Genomic DNA, 21,040 nt, shown 5'->3' with positions numbered 1-21,040 from the left:
GATACACTGAAAAAAAGACTTCTCCAGAAGTAAGAGTAGGTCCTCTTGAGAAGAAACAACGTTCTCAAACTAAGAGAAACTGGGTATTACTGCTGTAGTACCCCCATCACTGTCTAGAAGAGCGGAGAAGCAAAGAACATGTATGTTTTCCTTTCTCATACAAGGGGATCTCCAGCAAAGAAAATTTCCTGTAGTTTTCATTAACACCATTAACAAGGATCAGTGCAGCCAACAAGCGGAAACGGGGACAGAAGCTCTTTTTCACACTCACTCTGCAGCTGCATCAGGTCATGCTGCTTTGCCCAAGTGAGCAAAGCAGTGGAAATAGATGGAAACAATTATTTCTGCATTTGTCTTTAAACATCCTGGTATTGAATACAATACCGTCCAGTGGAATATGAATGAGTACACAGCTCCTCCCTACAGTCATAAACATTATTTTAGGGCTGTAGAACATGTCAATCAATTGAAGTTTTACTAAACTTAGCCAAAACCTTAAGTCTTGGAAAAAACCCAAGGATCAAAAGAGATCAGCTGGAAATGTTTTCATTTTGGAAGTAGAGCAATTTATCATTTTGAATGGATTACAGTACAACTTTCTCCAAGCCAAAATATTTTCTGTTATCTTGGACAGAATATCACCTTTGTCACAGTGGTGGCTGTTTCATAGATTCTCACTTTTCAACCCATCTGAAGACAACAAACATTCCAGATCTTCCACAACTTCTCCATCTCATACTGCTCAATACAGTAGCCAATGACAGCTCCAAAAATGCAAGAGAGAAAAGTAAACACTTTTATTATTTGATAGAAAAGCCTAAATTCAACAGACTGCTGCATCAGAGAGGCACAGGTTTGTCCTGAAGGGAAGAAAAAGCCTGGTGTTGAGCAGAATCCCCTGAAGAGTAGCATAAGCAACAGCGTCTAGCACAGTTAGAGAACACCAATCAGTTTTGGGGCTGTCTGTTGAACCTGTGCAGCAGCTAGTGCCAGGGATCTGTCTTCACCTGCAACTCCTTGACTCTACTTCCAAAATGAAAATTTATTTCAAGCTGATCTCTTTTGATTCTGCAGGTAACTGCTGTAGGAGTTATCCTCACTGCAAGATATATTACCAGACTTGTCAGGAAAAAAAATTCCTAAGCTTTAATACAAACTAAGATTAACAGAGTCAGTTAACTGTAAGATAATTCATCAATTAGGATATTCTATTCAAATCTTAAATAGGTTAGTATTGTGTCTGAAAGCCTGTTCAAAGTTAGTTGTAGACTCTTAAGCGAGGCAAAAAATGGTATTTCACAGAAGGAAAAACAGCCTAAGAAGTAATCATAGAAAAGTCTTGAATTAGGCAACTACCACTGCTGAGAAGACATGCTAGCCACTCCACCAAGAAACTGTTAACTCCACACCTCACAACCAGCACCTTCATCTTTTCCTACTTGCCGCCTTCTTTCTACTTCTCCTTTTCCTTCCACAAAAAGCAGAAAACTAAGAGAGGTGGCTGGCTCCAACTCCTATTCCCATACTCCATCATTCGTACCACCTAATAGCTTTCAGCTTGTGGAGATTCCTGACCTCCATTTGTCCTCAAGCAGTACTCCCACTCCTCTTACCTTCTTCAAACAGTGTTTTTTTTCTGAGAGCATCCAGCATTTTCAGGGAACTCCATTTGAGCTCCAACCACCTTCCATGACCTTTTGAAAAAGCTTTTTTCACCTGGCTTGGAAACTAGAGGTTTATCTAGAGGTTTATCTAGAGGTTTAATTACTAGGTTCTTCAAGAGCAGTAGTCAGAGATAGAAGTTGAACCCTAGAACAATAAAAGTGGCAGGGATACCGTTTGATGTGGTAGCACACAAAAATGCCTGTCCACGATGTGTGAACATTGAAGAACAGCATGCAGCCAAGGCAACACTCCTGCTACCCGACTGCTTCAAGAGACCAGCCAACACAGTTCATCTGGACACTGGATGTCCTCGTCTCAGAGCCACATGTGAGATCACTGCAAACCAGATGAAGTCATCACCCCCACTATTTACAGCTTGTTACACCCCTCTAAGTACTACACATCTGAATTTATTAGTGTCCTTGTCTGAACCAGTCTGCCTGGTCTTTCATAAATTCTGAACTGTAGTCTAAGTGGCATAAGACACTGTCCATAAATAATTCTTAACAGAGATACTGCTGCATTGAAGTGTTTGGACTGTGGTTTGTTAGATTTTATTTCAGGAAGTGATAAAGTTTCATAGGTAGCTCAAGTATTCATAGCAACAAGACCAAGGAAGTACTTAGAAGTTGTTTTAGGAAGGTATTTGTAGTAAGTTAGGCCTTCTTTGTTACAGTAAATGGGTGATTTTTTCAAGATTTACTCTAAGGAAGCATGTTCAACCTTGACTTACATGCTGTAGCAGGTGTCTGGCTGGTTCTATCCATCCCAGAATAGAGGTACTTTCTAAAGACAGATGTAGATGTTTTCTTGCCCTCTTCTGAGAAGAATGAATAGCTTACTTATTTTCAGCAACAGGAAAAGGGTTTTCTTTAAAACACACAAACCAGGCCATCTATCTAGATTCCAGCAGATACGAGACTCCTGAAAATCAAGCTACACAGTAGCAATACCAGGTTACTTAAGTAAGATCCTGCTTAAATACAGAAAATAAAGCTATCTATGCTTTCCTATATGTTTAATGCAAAGAACACTCTAGGTATCTTCAATAAAGATGTTTTTTCCTGGAACCATTGTATTTCCTCTGCTGAAGTTGTGTGTTAATCAGCCTAAACAATCCAATAATGTTTTTACTTGTGTCTTGAAAACCAACTTCCGTGACTTCATGAAGCTGTAACTGCTTTTGAAAGGCAATACAGTGATACATTGCTAAGCACCAGTTTAAAGTTCCATAAATAAAATCCAACGAAACTGCAGCTTGGACAGAAAGGTTTCCAGACAGCATTTTTCATGCTGTAGCTTAAGTAAAAAAAGTAACTTCTAAGAATTTATAGAAATAAAAATATTTTGCTTGCTTATAGCAACCAGAACCTTTTTAATCATACAAAATTGTAAGTTTCCATACCCTCACTTAAGTTTTCAGTAGTAATAGTTTTAGTTTTGTAAGAGACTTAAAAGTTAGTATCAGCATGGCTTTGTTAGTTTTGTAATTGACAAACATCTCATAGAATGCCCCTACCACAGCACACACCAAAGAAAAACTCTTTAGTTGCTGGCAGAAAGATATATTCTACACACTGCTTCCACTTCAAAGTAGTCAAACGTAACATTCTATTGGGTAAACAGCTAGTATTAATTTCCAGACCAGAACTCCATTCGTCAACTTCAACAAAGCGGGGAAGGATTTGCTCTGGAGAGAACACATACCCTGTGGTGTAGGTAATCCCTCATTCATCTGCTTATCAAGTCTAGTTGAAGTTGAGTTGTTCAGTTTTTCCCCCTCCATCTCTGCCAAAAATGACATTTGGATCAAAAGACCTGGAACTTTTTATGAGGAGATTCCAGTTTTGAACAGAGTCTTGCCAATTTCACTCATATCAATACTGTATCACTTACAGGACTAACTTTCATCTGTTTGCATTTGACAGTACTGTTTTAAGATCAAACTGACCTGTTTTTCAACTTTGGCAAGGCTCACTTAAATTAGACTAATTTGAGAATGTGAACTCAATGGCATTGCTACATATACACACATAAAATCACAAATTTTAGATTCACACCAGAAGTCTGTGCAGTCAAGAAACTTATCTTCACTGGCATGACGAGATCACCTTTGTCCATCATGCATGCAATCATGTCAGAAGAGCAGAACAATGGTGGCTTAGGAGAAAGTATCTACACCACAGTTTAAGCAGAAAGGGAAAAAATGCACAAGGGCCAGTCTGTATCAAAGCCATCTATTATTTCAGAGAAAATAAAAACGGGATTGAAGACAGCAGACTTCTCTTTACACGTCAGAGTGATTAGTTACTACTACTCCTTTTGTGAACTGGAACATACCCACACCATTCAATACATCCATATTCATCTACCCTTCAGAAAAAGGAAGGCCAAGGAATATTCTATTTTGTCATAGACATCACCTTTACTTTTTTTCCAAGCATGACAACTTAAGTAAAAAAAAAAAAAAAGTCAGAGCACAAAACATTTTGAAGTTTCAGCTACCACCATTTTTGTTCTTTTGTGATAGTAGTTTATACATATTTTGCTGAAAACCCTCCTCCCAAAACTTAAGTGGGCTTCAAAATACTTTACAAGAGAAAGAGCAAGTCAGGAGTAAGTTCAGTTCTGTCTAGTATCCCCAAAGTTACATCTGGCAAGTTTCATAACTTCAATTTAATCACTCCAAATCAGTACCAGTTCTAGTTAATGCCAATTCCTTTGTTTACTCAAGCCCTGCAATACAGGGGGAAAAAATATGCTCATCAATACTTTATAATGCTGTCTTGGGACACAAATGTGTTAACGCAGCTTAAGAGTTTCCCATGCATCTGGTTTACTGGCTACCAGATAGATGAGGGCTAAAGTTGAGTTGACATTCTGGGGATATTCTGAGAGGCCAAAATAACTGCAGAGGCAAGATATACGCATGCACCAGCTGTTTTAGCTGGGAGTCAAACACCTCAATGTTAAACAGCAGTCTAAGGAAGCATTCTCTTCCCACTGAGGGGATACTCTAAATACCGCTGCTTGCCGGAAAAGGCTTTAAAAAAAATGCTGCAGCTATGAATGTACCAAAAAAGCTGGTTTTAGGTAGGGGGAATAGAATGAGCAATTCAACAGTACACATGAAAAGCCTGCATCTTTCACTGACTTATTCACTTCACAATCACTGACAAGACTGATGTACATATTTCTGCACCTGCAATTGTAAAAGCAGATAAAATATTTAATATGTAATTTACAATGTATTTTACCAGCTTGGCATACAGGATGAACAGAATATATCAAAGTAGTTGACAGTTACAGGCTTGTGAAGGCCCTGCAAAAATATTACTCCAGATATCTGCTAATTTAAAAAAAAAAAATCAATTTGCATTTTAGAAGTGATACAATTCAATCTACCACAAAATACAAAGAGCTGCAAAAAACGTATACCATTCCAACAACAATGTATATAAGTTATTAAATAATGATCTGATTTAAAAGAATATAAATGAAGCCTTTAAGTAGGTCTTTTCTACATGCATATTATTCCTCATTAAAGAAAAATATGTAAAAAGGCCATTGGTAATTGCTTTGTTAACCACTGTAGAAAATGCCAATTCTCTGGTCACAGACGCCACTAGTTTAGCACTTAAGGTCTCTGCAGTGTTACATGTGATTATTTTTAAATACTGTTAATTCTATTACTCCATTGGTAAAGAATGTGTGACTTGGAATATGGCAGTCTTCATATTGAGAGGGCAGTGATGCACAGTTTTATAGTTATCCAGAAGAACAGCACCCTCCACTGCTCTGTACTTGTGGCTCATCATCAATAATCTGTACACCTCGCCTTGCTATTCCTGACTGACTGGAACCATTGCCTCTTGCTCTTTCATCCACTTGAGCAGTTTCTATCATTCCTGTAAAGGAAGAAATGTATTAGATGACATTCCACTGCATATTTACACAAGACTTCTGAGATCTTTATCTATATATTTGAGTTAACATGCACAGAGACAAAATTCAGCAAGACTGGTTCTCCTGTTTACTATGCAGAAGTACTCTGGTGTCACATGGCATAGCTGTAAGAACATACTTAAATTTTCTTCCTACAGCACCAAACACCCAGCAGTTCCTGTTGACTAAGGGAGACCTTAGATGCTCAGATGTTCTGGAGTTAGTGACTTCAAAAGCTAGATTTACCCACCCATGTCAAAAATATTATGTTAAAGAAAACAAGCAGGAAACTCCACACCCATACCACACACACACAAACACCCAACCTACTCTTCAGACAAGCAGATGACATTTTGCTTAAATTCTTGTATTGTAAGAACACAACAAAGAGAACAACTTCCCCACATGACAACATTTTTATCCTACATCCCATGGTCTTTACCATTTGTTTAGAACACCGTGTAAAATTCACATAATTACTTTTCAAGTTTACGATTTGTAGTTGACATGATTTGGTAAGATTTTTGAAAAAGGTTGAAACAGGGGGCTTGAAGCACGCAGTAGTGAAACCAGGCACATGAAGTTTGATTTGAGGTTACTATTTACATGTGCCAAGTGAAACAGTCAATGCTCTGATAAACGAACAAGACAACATTGTTGGAGTACAGCATGAATTTGCAGTATTGTAAGCATCCATATATCAAGCTTCCATAGCTGTTACAGTACACAAGTGGCTTGAAGTAGACTCAGATGAAGTCAGCATTTAGTAATAGTTTAAATGAAGGCTTTTCTATATGGTTTTAAGCATTGTGAAGCCTTGAGCATTTTGCAAATGAGCTCTTTACCAACAAACTAGGTAATACCTACTTTTACAAAGGTCAAGAAACAGTTCTTCAATTCCTTTGTTCTGTTTAGCTGAAGTGTGATAATGTTTTGCTCCAACCGATTCAGCATACCTGTAGGAATGCATATACAGAACTTCATTTTACTAAAAAAGATGACTGCAGGTTTTATTCCCAGTTGAGAGTTAAATCAGCATGTGTAGACTAAAAAGGGAATTATGTAGTTAAAACTGCCACGACTGATTAAAAACACTAGCTGAAACAAAATTTCATGTCCAGAAATGCATTTAAACTGCAAATGTCGACTTTGATCACATACAACTCTCAAGTTACTAGTCAGTAATGACATTCTGGGACTCAGATACTAACAGAACACTTAACACAGCACCCAGCTAGGCACTGCTGGTTTATGCCTGCCAGCTGTTAACAGCATCACAAGTTTATTACTCCAGCACAATTCTGCCATAGCTGTTTCTATTAATAATTGGTGTGACTTACGTTTCTGCTTCTTGCACTGAAACATGTCTCTCTTTCTCCAAGTCTATTTTGTTACCTGTTGGAAACAAGTTAATCTTTCAAGTCTTTTCACTCCAAAATTACCCAAAATCATGTAATCATTGTACCACTTTATTTTCTCACAAGCTGTCCCAGTGAAGACCAACTCCTACATATGTCTCAATCTGGAGCACAATGATACAATTTAAAAAACCCCTTTCACTCAAGCATTTACAGGCAATGAACTACTACTGTAGAGCGATCAGGACAGCCAAGTACCTCCATACAAGCCACCGACTCGCCCTCTGCTTTTCTTTTGTGATTTATTAGCAGCTTATCTGTGCTGCAGAGGTAGTTTTTATAGAATATCCACACATCTATCCTCCTGAAAGTGTTTTAATCATTAGATCCAATTTTAAATCTAAACCCGTTATTTCTGTTGCATTCTGTTTGCATTGAAATATTCAAGCTTTAAGACTTGCTCTACCCCCCAAGCACTTGATTACGAAAACAGGCAGGAATCTAGTCTATGCCACTAAGAACAGTAAAAAAAATGAGTACTTGCAAGAAGGACCATACATATTTGAGGTTTATGTTTCTCTTTGTTAAAACTACAGCCTGCAGGTGTCTGTACTACGCATTTCTGACATGGTGTATCACTAAACAGCTTGTTTTCCAAAACTCTTATTTTCTTTAATGTGATCTACTGAAACCTCTAGCTCCAACTGAATTTTAAATATCAAACTAACATGTACACATGTTACATGCACAAGCTGCCAAAGCAGTGTTTGGAAGATCCTGTTAATCAAAGGAAGCATTTCTGATTCAGTCATGTGAATCACATGCTAAAATAAAGACTTACCTACTATACATAAACAGATTTCATTTCCCAACATTTTTCTTAATTCCTTAACCCAGTTTTTTACCTGCAAAAAGAACAGAGGTAAGTTTATTTTCACTTGATATACTACGAGCATAGGCACTGAGGAACTGACCCTTTATTTACTCTAAACTTGAAACAAACATGTTTAGAGCAAAATAAATGGATAAAGTATTATTTAGATAGCTAAACATGGCTCTTGTTTTGCAGGTTTTAGCTCACAGTTGAAATTAAGAGCAAGTTACTTCAATAAATTGTTCAATTACTCCAGAAATATAACTCACCACACTTGTGTTAGCCCCACTCCAAAGAACAAGTTCACTGCATTGGCCACTTTAGGTCAGGCATGAGATCTTTTATCAACAGGCACTTACTGACAGATCACAAATGGTACTTTAAAGGTAGAGGGACCTAAACTGAGTTGTTCAGGTTAGATTGTAACAGGTGTTTGTTTCCTGAGAGAACAGATGGGACAAGAGCATCGAGTCAGCTGATGGCGAGGTATCTTATCAATTATGTTGTCATGCTTTGAAGTTATATGATCACTGCATTGGCTTAGGGACTACTAGTTTAAGGGAATTTAAGTTGTGAAGAGAGGCAATCACTTCAGGAACCTAAAAATAGTTAGGATACATGATACAGATGTAGTTATGGAATAGCATCTGCAAATTAACCTTAACTCTTTTTCTCTGAGAATTTGGTTTGGTATTACAGAATTTGACTATGTAGGTCTCAGCATGAAAAGGCCAAGTTAAAGTAGTACTCACAAGTCATCACAATTCTGCAGGGGCAAGGGGGCAAGAGTTTAACTGCTAGCACAAGTGTTCTACTTGCCCTACATCAGATGATTTAAATTACTTAAGCTGTTGTGGAACTATACCCTTATACTATTTCTATCACTGCTAAACCAATCCCTGCCCATATAGCTACAATTTCTTACTCCTCTACACAGAAGTCCTACTGGTTTTGCCACAAGCTTATCTGAGACCAACTCACTTTTAGCATAGTGTCACCAGTCCTCAGCTGGAAAGTCCTAAAAAGTGACAGCACTGATTTGCCACAGAGTTGGAAAAAGCTCACCTGATCAGACTGATCAACTAATACTGCTAGAAAATAATTAAGCCTTCAAATGTCAAGCTTTGATGAGGATTTGAAGTCCAAAAATCTATTACTACCAAGAATTAATGTTTCCACTATCATGTATTGCAATTTCAGAGTTATCAGATCTGTAAAAGGTCACATCAGTTCATATTTTTTAGTAATTTGGTTTCTATAGTAGAAATCAGTATTGCATACTATCACACCAGTACTGGCTTATGTTTACAGCATGTCACAGATAAATCACACATCTAAATCCCTGGTGTTTTTTGAATAATCCTGCTAGAACTTTAGAAGATTGAAAGAGTCAGCCTTCAAAAGAAGGCTAATAAGACATATACTTCCATTATATGGTCAAAATTTGCAGATGTAATGTACATTGCTATTGCTGAAAACAGAAGATTCCCATTTACACATTTGTATAACAGATTATCTTCGAACGAGTTTACATCTCACAGAGGTAAAAATATGTCCAGTACCTTTTGAAAGGAGTCTTCATCTGTTATATCATATACTAGAATAGCGCCATTAGAATCCCTGTAGTATATTGGCCCCAATGCGTGAAATCTTTCTTGACCAGCTGTATCCTACATTTAAAATACACTTGTTAGCCTTTAAGACAAAGCAAACAATACTTCAAGAAACTACAAATACTTTGAAATTCTACTTTATAAAGAAATGTGTAACATTTGAGTTCTAGTAAGCCTAAGTAGCTTTTCAGGAAAATATTCCATTTAGCTAAGGAAGGGAAAATAGGAAAATAAACATACCCATATTGCAAGGTTTACTCTTTTCCCACCGATATTTAGCTTCTTTGTAAGAAAAGATGCCTGGAAAGCAAAACAGATTAGAGTTAAGTTCTAGACACAAATGTCTCATTTGACTTCAGATTAATTAAACTAATAAAAACATCTGAATCAAAATACTCTAAACCAGAAGTCTGAGTCAATAGTAAGCCAGTTAGTAATTTCCCTACGCTCTGCCAGGAGCCTCTTCTAAATAAATTTGGCTTAAGCCAATCATTACTACATCTTTTTGCTGTTGCTTTGAATGATTTGGGAAGGATAAGAGTTGTGCGGAAAGAGTTTGAATTCACAGCACTGAAAAGTCTAAGTCAAACTCAAAGCATTTCACAAGAGTACATGAAATTTGGGTAGGAACCTGCCTAACAGGATTTTTAATCTGCAGGAATTTGGCAAAGTAGTTCAGTATTAGTCAGTTAATGAAACTCAAAGTATTTTGTTCATCACCAAGTCTCAGAACACTAGTCTTCTACAAGCTTCCTTATCTGTATCTTTTCCCTTTTTTTACTAAGTGAGTCCACAACTCTCCCCATCTGTTCTATGGAGCTTTTGTGTGCCAGTGGTGTGGTTTGTTGGAGCGGGGCGGGAAACTGTCGGGGTTTTTTTCCCAGACACTGCTCCTCAAAACCTTAGTGATATGCTTCTCAACTAACACACAAAAGAAAAGCAAATGTCAGGACAATAAAAGCCTCAGAATACGCATATAAGCTGCTCTAAGCATTCTACTACATTATCTTCTGACATTTTACAGGACCAGAGCATACTGCAAGATTAGTCTGATTTCAGTAACTCAGAGTATGCCTGTTCTTCACCAAGCCTGCATGATGTGTATTTTCAAACACCACCTCAATTACCAAGTGTATAATTCAGTGGCTAAAAAGGGCTACAATTTAATAAAAGTTTAATAGGCTAGAACAGTGTGCGAAGGAGTTTATCTTTAGGCACCTACTCCCCCCATTCCAAAGACTAGCAGTAACAGGTTAACATCAGACAATTCAGTTGTCAAGGTTTAACTTTTGTCTTTTGCCTTTAATTATACTGTTTTCCTTTCAGCTTCACCACAATTTGCATTTGGATACAAACAAGTACTTGGGGGTATTTTATGATACATTCATCCCTGATTATTTTAGACTGGACTGCAGCAGGTCAGCACAAGCTGTCTGTATGAGCACTGGCCAGACACTGAACTAAGCAAAACTAAAAAAAAAGATGGGCCAGATCAGCTGCTTGAATCAGCTTGCTGCTTAACTACACAAGCAACCAGAACACACACAGAAGACCATGGTAGTTCAATTTACATCAGCCTAAACTGCTGTGAAAGTGCCTCTCTGGATATTGATGTGACCATATTACAGTCCTACAACACTCAGCTGCTAGAGCAGCTCCTGCTCTTCAGCTACTTCCCTATCACCAACTCTGTCTGACATCTGTATGACCTAAGGTGAGATGAATCAAGAAAATTTACTTCTGATTTTTTTTTGAAGTAAATTGGGGAAACCTTTTTTTTTGGGGGGGGGAGGTACAAAGTCTTATAAACAGAACAGGGAGATGACAGACCAGAGGGAACAAAAACACTCAAACTTTCCAAAAGCAGATAGCAAAGAACTAATCATTATCACCATTGTATTCAACATCATTAAAGCATTAATGCTACCCCTTTAGTCTACAGTTAGAGGTCGTAAGTCGACTTCAGAAGAAGTTCCACACAGCATGTTAAAAATATTTAACACTAGCCAACTTGTAACAAACAGCTTAACAGCAGAGTAGCGGATCTTAAATATCAGGAAAGCTTTAGTTCTTAAATCAAAAACTGTGGATAACTGGCTAGCTGAAAAGGGTCACATAGACATAGTCCAGCTGGCTGGACAAAAATGCACATTGCTCTCAGCTTATCTGAAGTAAAGCAAAATACACTGTCTTTGGCTGTCCTTGTTATACAGTAACAGGAAGATTTCGGTGGGAAAAGAATGTTGCAGGTGGGAACAGAAAACTACAGAAGAGAAACTAGCAGCGGGCTTGGTATTTAGGCAACTAACCAATAATGAGCTTAACTTTTGTAATATGTATGAGCTAATTATAACAAGGCATAAAAGGTGACTGTAAGGGACAATAAACGAAGTCTGCTGATCACTCATATTGAGGGACTGTGTCTTCTTTCCGTCGCAACTAATGGCGCCCGAACAGGGACCCTAGAGAGGGCTGAACCTGCGAGCCACAGTTCGAAGGAGTTTCGGGTACCGGTCCTGAAAGCAGCGCAGGAGGCGGAAGGGCACAGTCCCCGCGCCCGGGAGCACCTACAGAGGGTCCCGCCGGCCACGCGTCGCCGAAGTCTCGCAAAGGCTGCAACAGCGCGGACGAAGGTATGGAGAGACAAGCGACGTATGATTTGCTCATATGCTTTTTAGAAAAGCGGAGCGTTCGGGACATAGATTGTAAAAAGGAATTCCTCGGGTTATTAGCGTATGGGATAGCATCCGGGACCCCCGCGGCAGCGGCGAGCGGCGGCGCAGCCCGGCAGGCCCCGTCCCGGCCGCGGTTTCTCTCCGAGGCTGCACCCCCCCCCTCCACCCACCCCCCTCCGATCGGCGCCATGGCGATGCAAGCGGCCAAGCGAGCTGACATCTGGCTGCCCCCAGAGGTCGATCGGATCCTTTATATTCGGAACCTGCCGTATGAAATCACAGCGGAGGAAATGTATGATATTTTTGGGAAATACGGACCTATTCGACAAATCAGAGTTGGAAACACTCCTGAAACAAGAGGAACAGCTTAAGCTCCTCAATGAAAAACACGGACTTGAATACAAACCCACAAAAAAAAAAAAAAAAAGTGCTTCCGATGTCCCCTACAAGAAATGGGTTTCTGCTTTGAACTAGCAAACATCTCTGTGTTTAACGAGAAGCCTTTTTGCCTTGATGGAGATAATTTATTCTGTATTCTGTATTTATGCTGTATTCTGAATGTGGAAATTGGTTGGGACTAGGAGGCTGGCTTAAAGGCATTTTGCAAACGGGATTATTATTTTTGATCATTATTGTAATAATAGTTTTTTGATCAAAACCAGCCAAAATTATTTGTGAGCATTAGGCATATCTGAAGAGAATGCCTTTATTTGAATCAGCAGTTAAGGTGTAGTTTAGTCTGATGCTGTGGTTTTATCTGCTTCTGGTGAATTTTTGAAGTGATGAAATCAGAGATACAAGGTATACTAAGAGTTATGAGGTAATAAGGTAATAATCTAAGTAAGGGTGCTGTCTTTTATATCTGCAAGTGCAATATGCTTTTATGTAGCAGAGAGAAACTTTGACAACAATGTTGCTTGAGCGAGATGTGCATGTGACAACTTGGGAAAAGGGATATCACAACTGGAGAGCAACAGTGTTTCTATGTCTGGCAGAGTGAAATCTTTCAAGACCTGAGTTTAGACAGTCTAAAATAAATTGTTAGTATTCAGAACACCCATCTTAAGCCTCTTTTGCTTACATAGTGTTATGGAAGTCAACTGCTATTGTAGAGAATTAATGATTTTTCGATACATATTAACAAATACTACTATTTTACCTTGAGGCAGTTGAGTGAGAAATACTCACGTGTAGCATTTGAGGGAATGTCAGCATAAATCACACTTACAGTAAGACTGCATTTTCAATTACTGTACTCGTTAAGATTCGATGATAACATAAGGCTAAGGCCTTTTATCACAGATTGGTTCTGAACTAAAAGGTGTGTGCACATGTAGATATGCACATTTGTGTTATTTTCCTTAATTGGCTACAAAATAATATAATTAGGTTGGGGACTAGATCTTGGGAATTTGTCTATTATACTTCTGTTTGTTAAGGAACGTGCATAACATACAGCACCCATGTAGGCTTGGCTTGTGGCATAGTTGTTAAATTTAGCATAGACATTCAGACAGATAAGCAACGTACTCTTCTTGTGTGTATCACCTACAAGCCATTATGGCTTAGTGTGTAAATCTGTATGTAACTATTGAAAAATCCACTTATGAATGTATATAGCTTAGAACTAATTTTTTCCCTCTGTTAATTCTTTGATATCAATGAGGTATTCTTCAGAAAATGTATGGACTGGTTGGTTGCATAAGGGCAGTTGTTATTTGGACAGAAAATTGTTAATGGCCAGGGATTTTCCACTAAAATATTTGCAAATATTCCTAGTCAAACATCAGTTTGGTTTCTTTTTGGGTTTTGAGCTTGCATTAGTCCATGTTCAGAACTTTAAAATTACCTTTGAATTTTTTTAAACTTTTTATATCACTGGAACAGAAAGAGCATCTAAATTAAAGCTTCAAGCTAACTTTATTTTCAAATATTTCAGGAATTATACTTCTGAACTGAGATTTTATAAGTTGGCTGTGTATTTTCCTGTGTTAAAACGCTGTTATTGAAAATGGTCAACCAAGCCTATGTCACCCAAAATAAAAACGGGGGAATTGTGGATAACTGGCTAGCTGAAAAGGGTCACATAGACATAGTCCAGCTGGCTGGACAAAAATGCACATCGCTCTCAGCTTATCTGAAGTAAAGCAAAATACACTGTCTTTGGCTGTCCTTGTTACACAGTAACAGGAAGATTTCGGTGGGAAAAGAATGTTGCAGGTGGGAACAGAAAACTACAGAAGAGAAACTAGCAGCAGGCTTGGTATTTAGGCAACTAACCAATAATGAGCTTAACTTTTGTAATATGTATGAGCTAATTATAACAAGGCATAAAAGGTGACTGTAAGGGACAATAAACGAAGTCTGCTGATCACTCATATTGAGGGACTGTGTCTTCCCTCCGTCGCGACAAAAAACTCCCCACAGAAAGTCATTTATGGCTTTCAGCTAGCTGTCCCTAAGAATTATGTGATCAGTTTCTAGTCTTCATACCATCATTTGCTCTACTGCACCAGAGTTTAGAAACCAAAAGCTTACATGTAACTTTAGAAGTTTCAATTCACCAACACTTGGGCCATAATAAGAGAAGGTATGGTTAGGCACGATGAATCAAGCTTACCTGATAATATTTCATAGATCTGCTGTACTACAGTACTTGATATTCTGTTTTAAGTCTCAAAGGAAAAGCTCTTCTGAGCACTGCTTTTGTCACAACACTGACAATCTGCTCAGTTGATATAAATTTCATAGAACTGTTTGAGAAGAAAAATTCCAGACCAAAAGGCAGAGAAATCCTTCACAGAAACAGGAGGTATATTTAAAAAACACAGAACTCAATATCCACAAAGTGGCATTACCATGGCTGTAGACGTTAGCCTACTAACACAGATACCTTTACTATCTGACTGAGCAAATATTAAAGTAGGCTTATCCATAAGGTAAGTTTTGCTTAAGCATATACCAGGTCTTCAGGTCACTACAGCTTTTGACAGCAATACTGTCTTCTAGTACTAAGAGTATTTTCTTTCCTATATACCCAGGTATTAAAAGACCCATACATTCAAGTAGGACTTTTTAGCATCTCCTGGAAAAAAAAAAAAAATCTCACAGGAGACTGTGGCAAGGGTATTTAGCATTGGGCTAATGTACTTGCTCTCTGTATTAGAACTTGATGAATTTGTACTAATTAAATTTTAGTCTACCTGAAGTCTTAGGTCCCTATCCAAAAAAGACAATATCCTGTATCTGATATTCTGATTACAAGCAAGTTTGCCTAAAAAGCTTGCCCAATAACAAGGCTGGAACCTGATATTTGAAGTAGTCATGGGTAGCAATGAGCAGAAGGTTTTGTGAACATGCTGCAAGAAAGTCAATAATATATTACAGATTAAATTCTTTGCTCCTCATTGTGTTCATATACTGGAAGAATACTGCTAGCAGGCTCTGTTCTTGAATTAATAGGTATGAGCAAGTTTGAAATAGTTACCATCAGTAAAGTGCACGTTACAGCCACAGTGGCGAACATGCCAAAGACAAACCACACAGTATCTACCTTCTAACACATATACACCCTTCAAGTTCCATTTGTCTCATGGAAGAGCAAGGTCACTATTCACTCATTCTGAGGTTAGAGAGCAAAAAAAATAATCAGGTGTACAGCAAGACTATGCAGTTCCTAGAAATTCTGGGGGGAACCCACCATGGAAGGAAGAGCCTTAACTACCGTTTTGAGATAGTTTAGGAGCCTAGTTCAGGAAAAAAAAAGTCAGCTGCCAAGAATGTCACAGCCTTTGAAATCAGTATAGTCTAGACAGCACTAGATAATTACATATAGAAGAGGATTCAACATTTTTTCTAATCTCCCAAGAATATATCAAACTGAGTACTACAGACTTAAGTCTGAGTTGTGACTCTACTTAATCAGTAACTTCTTTCCAAATTATTTTCATTACTATAAGAATTTGGGTTTTGCTAGAATTCAAAAAAACCACAAGTACATAGGACCACAGTTACTTCAAAGATAAGTAATCTTAAGCAGCTCTTTGAAGTAAGCTACTAATTTTGGTATTTTGATTCCAGTGTCTTCTGACTGGTCTGAAGAATACTTACACACTTAGAAAAGGATAATACAATTAAAAGAGCTAAAATTCCATTCTCCATGTGCCTGTAGAAGAAAAAAATAAGTATTTTCTAAGAGCTCAGTTTCACATGTTCATCAGGTCCTGATAGGAGCTGATAAAGGGGACCGAGTAGAACACAAGGAAGACATAGCTGGAAAAGATTCTCTTGAAAGTCACTTAATAAAAAGCATGTGTATGTCACCCGCCCCTTCACTGCCTCGTCTTCAACAGAGGAAAGGCAGGCATACGAACACTGCATATAGCACGGAACCTCCCTGCAGAGTCTTCCCCACCTTGCTCCCCAGCTATGGTAGAGAGCCAAGACAGCTTTTCCAGGTTATGCAAGTCCAGCAAAGCAATCAGGATCTGTATAGTATGATGAGCACGACATCAGCAGCTCTCTTACATCGGATATTTTGCAGTCCTCCACACATCTGAGAGATTAGTACACAAAAGTTGTATTTTTTTTTTATATTTTGACAGTAGGTTTACTATTGGAGTATACCAGCACAGTTCACTTTGCTACCAATCTATCACTTAATTATTTTATCAAGAGAAAAGCACTGATCTCAATATTTCAATCATTGGAAATAAACTCTGTCCCATCAGGTTTGACAACAGGTTCTGCACTGAAATCATTGCCTGCAAACCCCCCCACCTTTCCTGCTTTTTCACATTATTCTAAATAGGTGTTTTCTTAAGTGAATCAGTAGCTACCTTAATTTTAATTTGCAGGTCATCAATATCTTAACTACATGACTTGACACTAACATCACTACAGCAACATATCCCAGCAGTCTCCTAACCTCAAATGAAGTTCCAGCTCAGCATTTCCCTCTAAGCTGCCTGTCATGGTTTAACCCCAGCTGGCAACTATGCATCACCGAGCTGCTTGCTCCCTCCCCCTTCCCCTGCTGGGCTGGGGAGGAAGGGGAAAAAGGTAAAATTCATGGGTTGAGAGAAGAACAATTTAATAATAGAAATAAAATATAACAACAGCAGCTGTAATGAAAAGGAGAGAGAGGAATAAAATCCAAAAGGAAAAAAAACAAACAAGTGATCCACAACAAAATCGCTCACCACCTGGTGACCGATGTCCAACCAGTCCCTAAGGAGTAATCAGCAGGCCCCAGCCAACCCCGCCTCAGCTCACATACGCAGCATAACGTTTTATGGTATGGAATATCCCTCTGGCTAGTACAGGTCAGCCTGTCCTGGCTGTGTCCCCTCCTAATCTCTTGTGCCCCTCCAGACCTCTAGCTGGCAGGGCCTGACAAACTGAGAAGTCCTTGACTTAGTGTAAACATTACTTAGCAACAACTAAAAACACCAGTGTTATCAATATCATTCTCATACTAAATCCAAAACACAGCATTGTACCAGCTACTAAGAAGAAAATTAACACTGTCACAGCCAAAACTAGGGCACTAGCATTCAGGGAAGTGGGGCATGAAGAGAAGGGAAGCAGCTCCCTTTTACTAAAAGCCTTCTGTTGCTAGGACGAAAGAAATTACTCTGTCTGGGTGTACACAGGTTAACTTCACAATAGAATACTACAGTGTTAGAATTCAGATAGGAAAGCACAGATAGACATTACAAAAAAGACTCACACTGACCAATTTAAAAGCTTCTTGCACTTTCCCCCATTGCTAGGCTCACGCTGCAGGAAGCGCGAGTCAACATTACTAGTTTCCAGAAGGCTACAATCTCACCTTTTTTGTTGCAATCATATTGGAGTAAAGCGCTACGCAGTATTTTTATCCCCCCAAAATCAGAAATTACTGTGGATAGAGAGCCTCTTGTCTCAGTATCTCGTCATCTTTTCATATGATTCATCACTGTGGCCCTCTGCTGAATCAGGAGCTAAGTATTTCTCTAATTTTGGCTTAATTGGCACAAAAGTAATTTGGTGCAGTACTTTGAATTGGTGCCATGAAACAAGGCCACCTTATCATATTAAGCCTTTAATCTTAAAAAAAAGTATGTTTTACAAAAATGTCACTTCATTGCTTAATCAGATATCCTAGTTTCTCATTTTATTTAAGGGATATTTTAATTTGCTAGTGGAAGAGCTTACTGTAACTTCCATCTAGAATTGTAAGATGTAGGAAAACAAGAATAAAGATAACACTTTAGAAGTGCACATGATGTCCAGTAAGATTCAACAGCAACTGACATTGCATTTTACAATCGATAAGACATGTGGCTAAGGAGGCTCAGAACACAAAAGCAAATGAGTTAAGAAAGACAGTGCAGTCAGTTAAAAGATACTGGTAGGAACCAGAAACCTAATCACAGTGGAGAAACAAAATCTCAGTATCAAGTGTGAGCAAGAGCTTCCACTCTTCTACAAGCACATACACCCTGCCTCCAGGCAGACAAAACCGAAAGCTCTCAAGCCACAGGATCTAGAGACATTTCCCTATCAACATTTACATGTCCGCCTTATGACAGTTGTGACCTAAATCTGTATTCCAACTCACTTTTTGCTTCTATTTTTGTCTTCCACTACAGATTTAAAGAACATGACTAACAAAAAGAAAAACCAAACATGAGCCTGCATCACATGACAAACTTAGAGCTCTACTCTTTCTACATGGGATGTGAGAATTCAGCTATACACGATCATTCTGATGCACTATAAATGACCGTGTGCTCAATGCTACGCTTCAGCTGCAGCTCTGACACCTACAAACTACTGATCATTTCTGTAGCATAGCTATTATCCATTACCTCTATAGCAATCAGAGCTACAATCAGCTTGCCATAAATACATCACCCCACGTAAACCTACCAATAGATTCATCCAACAGCAGAGTATGAACATAGGGTAATGTAAACATGTTATTTTTAGGTCTTTATAGCAAAAATAGAGTAACAGTAACCGTTTATGAAACATTCACTGTATTGTTTCCAGTGCATCACCAATGTTTCTTTGATTTTAAGAAAAAGATCCATTATTAAATACTTCTGAAATACACAACCCACAAGATTTTTTTCCCCTAAATTTGGAGGAATAGCGCACAACTACCCTAAGGCTCTTTTTCTAGCATCACCTACTATTTATTCTGTACTTCACGGAACCTCAAAAGTAGCTAAAAACCCACTACTGGCCCACATGGTGGCAGGGTTTGTTTGTTAATTTAAAAAAAAAACACAAACGTTAAAAACGCTACAGTGCTAAACCCACACTTTCATATACATGCTCACAACTACTAAGAAAGATGCAGTTCAAGTGGTGTAACTGCAAATAAAAAAGGTTAAGTAGAGACATCCCAAAAGACTTAGCATACAACCTACATCATTAAGTTTAAAACATGTATTCTGAGATCAGGTACAGTACAAGCGTTTTATTTTGTACCACAGCATACACACCATTCAGCGCTAGCAGGCAACAAAAAACCATGACTTTCAATTCAAGCAGATACCCTGTCACATTTCTCAATCAGAACACCACTTTTTGTTCTTTATATGTAAGCAGACAGTACTACTGAAAAGAACCAGGCGAGAATTCAGGGAGGTACATGACAAAACAAGTATGCCTTAAGAATGTTTTCTGTTAAGTCTTAATCTCATAAACCATTTTGTGAAATCTGTTTTCTTTAAACAATAGTAGTTTGGCAGTTCAAGTGTTAGGATCCGAGAACACGAGGAAGACTATAATTAACAGAAATGCAGCACGTATGAAACACTTAGTCATCAGCCCATTACCCGCGATTACAATGACAACATTACTTTCAAATCATACTGTATAGGATTCAAACGAAGACATTCATATACGCAACCAGAGAAAACGCGCAGTTAGCGTTCAGAATACACGCGAGGCCTTTAAGCACTGGAAGCTTAAGCCTGAGGCACGAAAAGAACCATAAATCAGCTTCCAGCTAACCCGGCAGGGGAACAGCCACCATTTAAAGAGCGGCAGCGGTCGCTCCGGCCACCGTTGAGCGGTGAGCAAGGCAGCAAGCGCCAGAGCCCTGCCGCGGGCTGACGGAGCCACACAGCCAGCCCCAGGGCGGCAGGGCAGGCCGGCCAGCGCCACAGGGCGACGCAGGGGCGGGCTGGCACCGGCCAGCAACCCCAGAAGGTGCGCAGGGAGAGACACGCAGCTGGGCCCCCCGCCCCCCGAGCCCCGGCAGCGGCGGGCAGGGGCTCCCCGCCCGCCCCCGGCCCGGCCCGCACCTGCAGGGTGGTGATGTGCTTGTCGTTGAACTTGTTCTCGCAGTAGCGCAGCACCAGGGAGGTTTTCCCCACGCAGCCCTCCCCGAGCAGCACCACCTTGAAGGAGAAACTGCGGCCCCCGGCCGCCGCGCCTGCCCCCGCCGCCATCCGCGCCCCGCCGAGACCAGCCGGGCCGCTGCCGCCTCACATCAACGGTCCGCGCCGCGGCGCGCCGCCGCCACCACCACCCGCGCCGCCGCCCTCAGGGATGGGACGCGCGGGGGAGCGGAAGGGGCACTCGCCGGGCGGAAGCGAGGAGCAGGCGGGACGGTACCGCTAAGGCCCGGGGACGGCAGAGAGACGCCCAGAGCCACAACGCTCCCCGCTGCCGCTGGCCCCGCTCCCCCTAATGGCGTCTTCTTCCTCCTACGTCACGCGGCGCTCGGTCACGCGCACCCCCCCGCCGCCAATGGGAGGGGCGGACGAGGCCGTGGCGACAGGCCCCGCCCAAGAGCCGCGGAGGGGAGGGGGGCGGCGAGCGGGGGGTGGGGCCTGCAGCGGCGGCCCGCCGCTGCAGGCCCCACCCCCCGCTCGCCGCCCCCCTCCCCTCCGCAGCGGGGCCTGCGCC

General features: G+C 40.0%; 1 protein-coding gene across 1 annotated transcript; it reads right to left on the bottom strand.

The window, feature by feature from the left end:
• Positions 1-3,886: 3,886 nt before the first annotated feature.
• On the bottom strand, positions 3,887-20,850 carry RAB21 (RAB21, member RAS oncogene family). Its single transcript, XM_055710555.1, has 7 exons — positions 20,434-20,850; positions 9,696-9,755; positions 9,405-9,512; positions 7,810-7,873; positions 6,951-7,005; positions 6,478-6,566; positions 3,887-5,573 (listed from the first exon to the last, which is right to left on the bottom strand). Exons 1-7 carry the CDS (start codon positions 20,578-20,580, stop codon positions 5,434-5,436), a joined length of 663 nt encoding a protein of 220 aa, XP_055566530.1. The 5' UTR covers positions 20,581-20,850; the 3' UTR covers positions 3,887-5,433.
• Between the last annotated feature and the right edge of the window lie 190 nt (positions 20,851-21,040).

The sequence above is a fragment of the Falco cherrug genome, chromosome 5 (genome assembly GCF_023634085.1).
Source record: "Falco cherrug isolate bFalChe1 chromosome 5, bFalChe1.pri, whole genome shotgun sequence".
NCBI classification, from domain to species: Eukaryota; Metazoa; Chordata; class Aves; order Falconiformes; family Falconidae; genus Falco; species Falco cherrug.
Note: the sequence above shows the minus strand (reverse complement) of the source record. Positions and strands in the feature narration are given on the sequence as shown.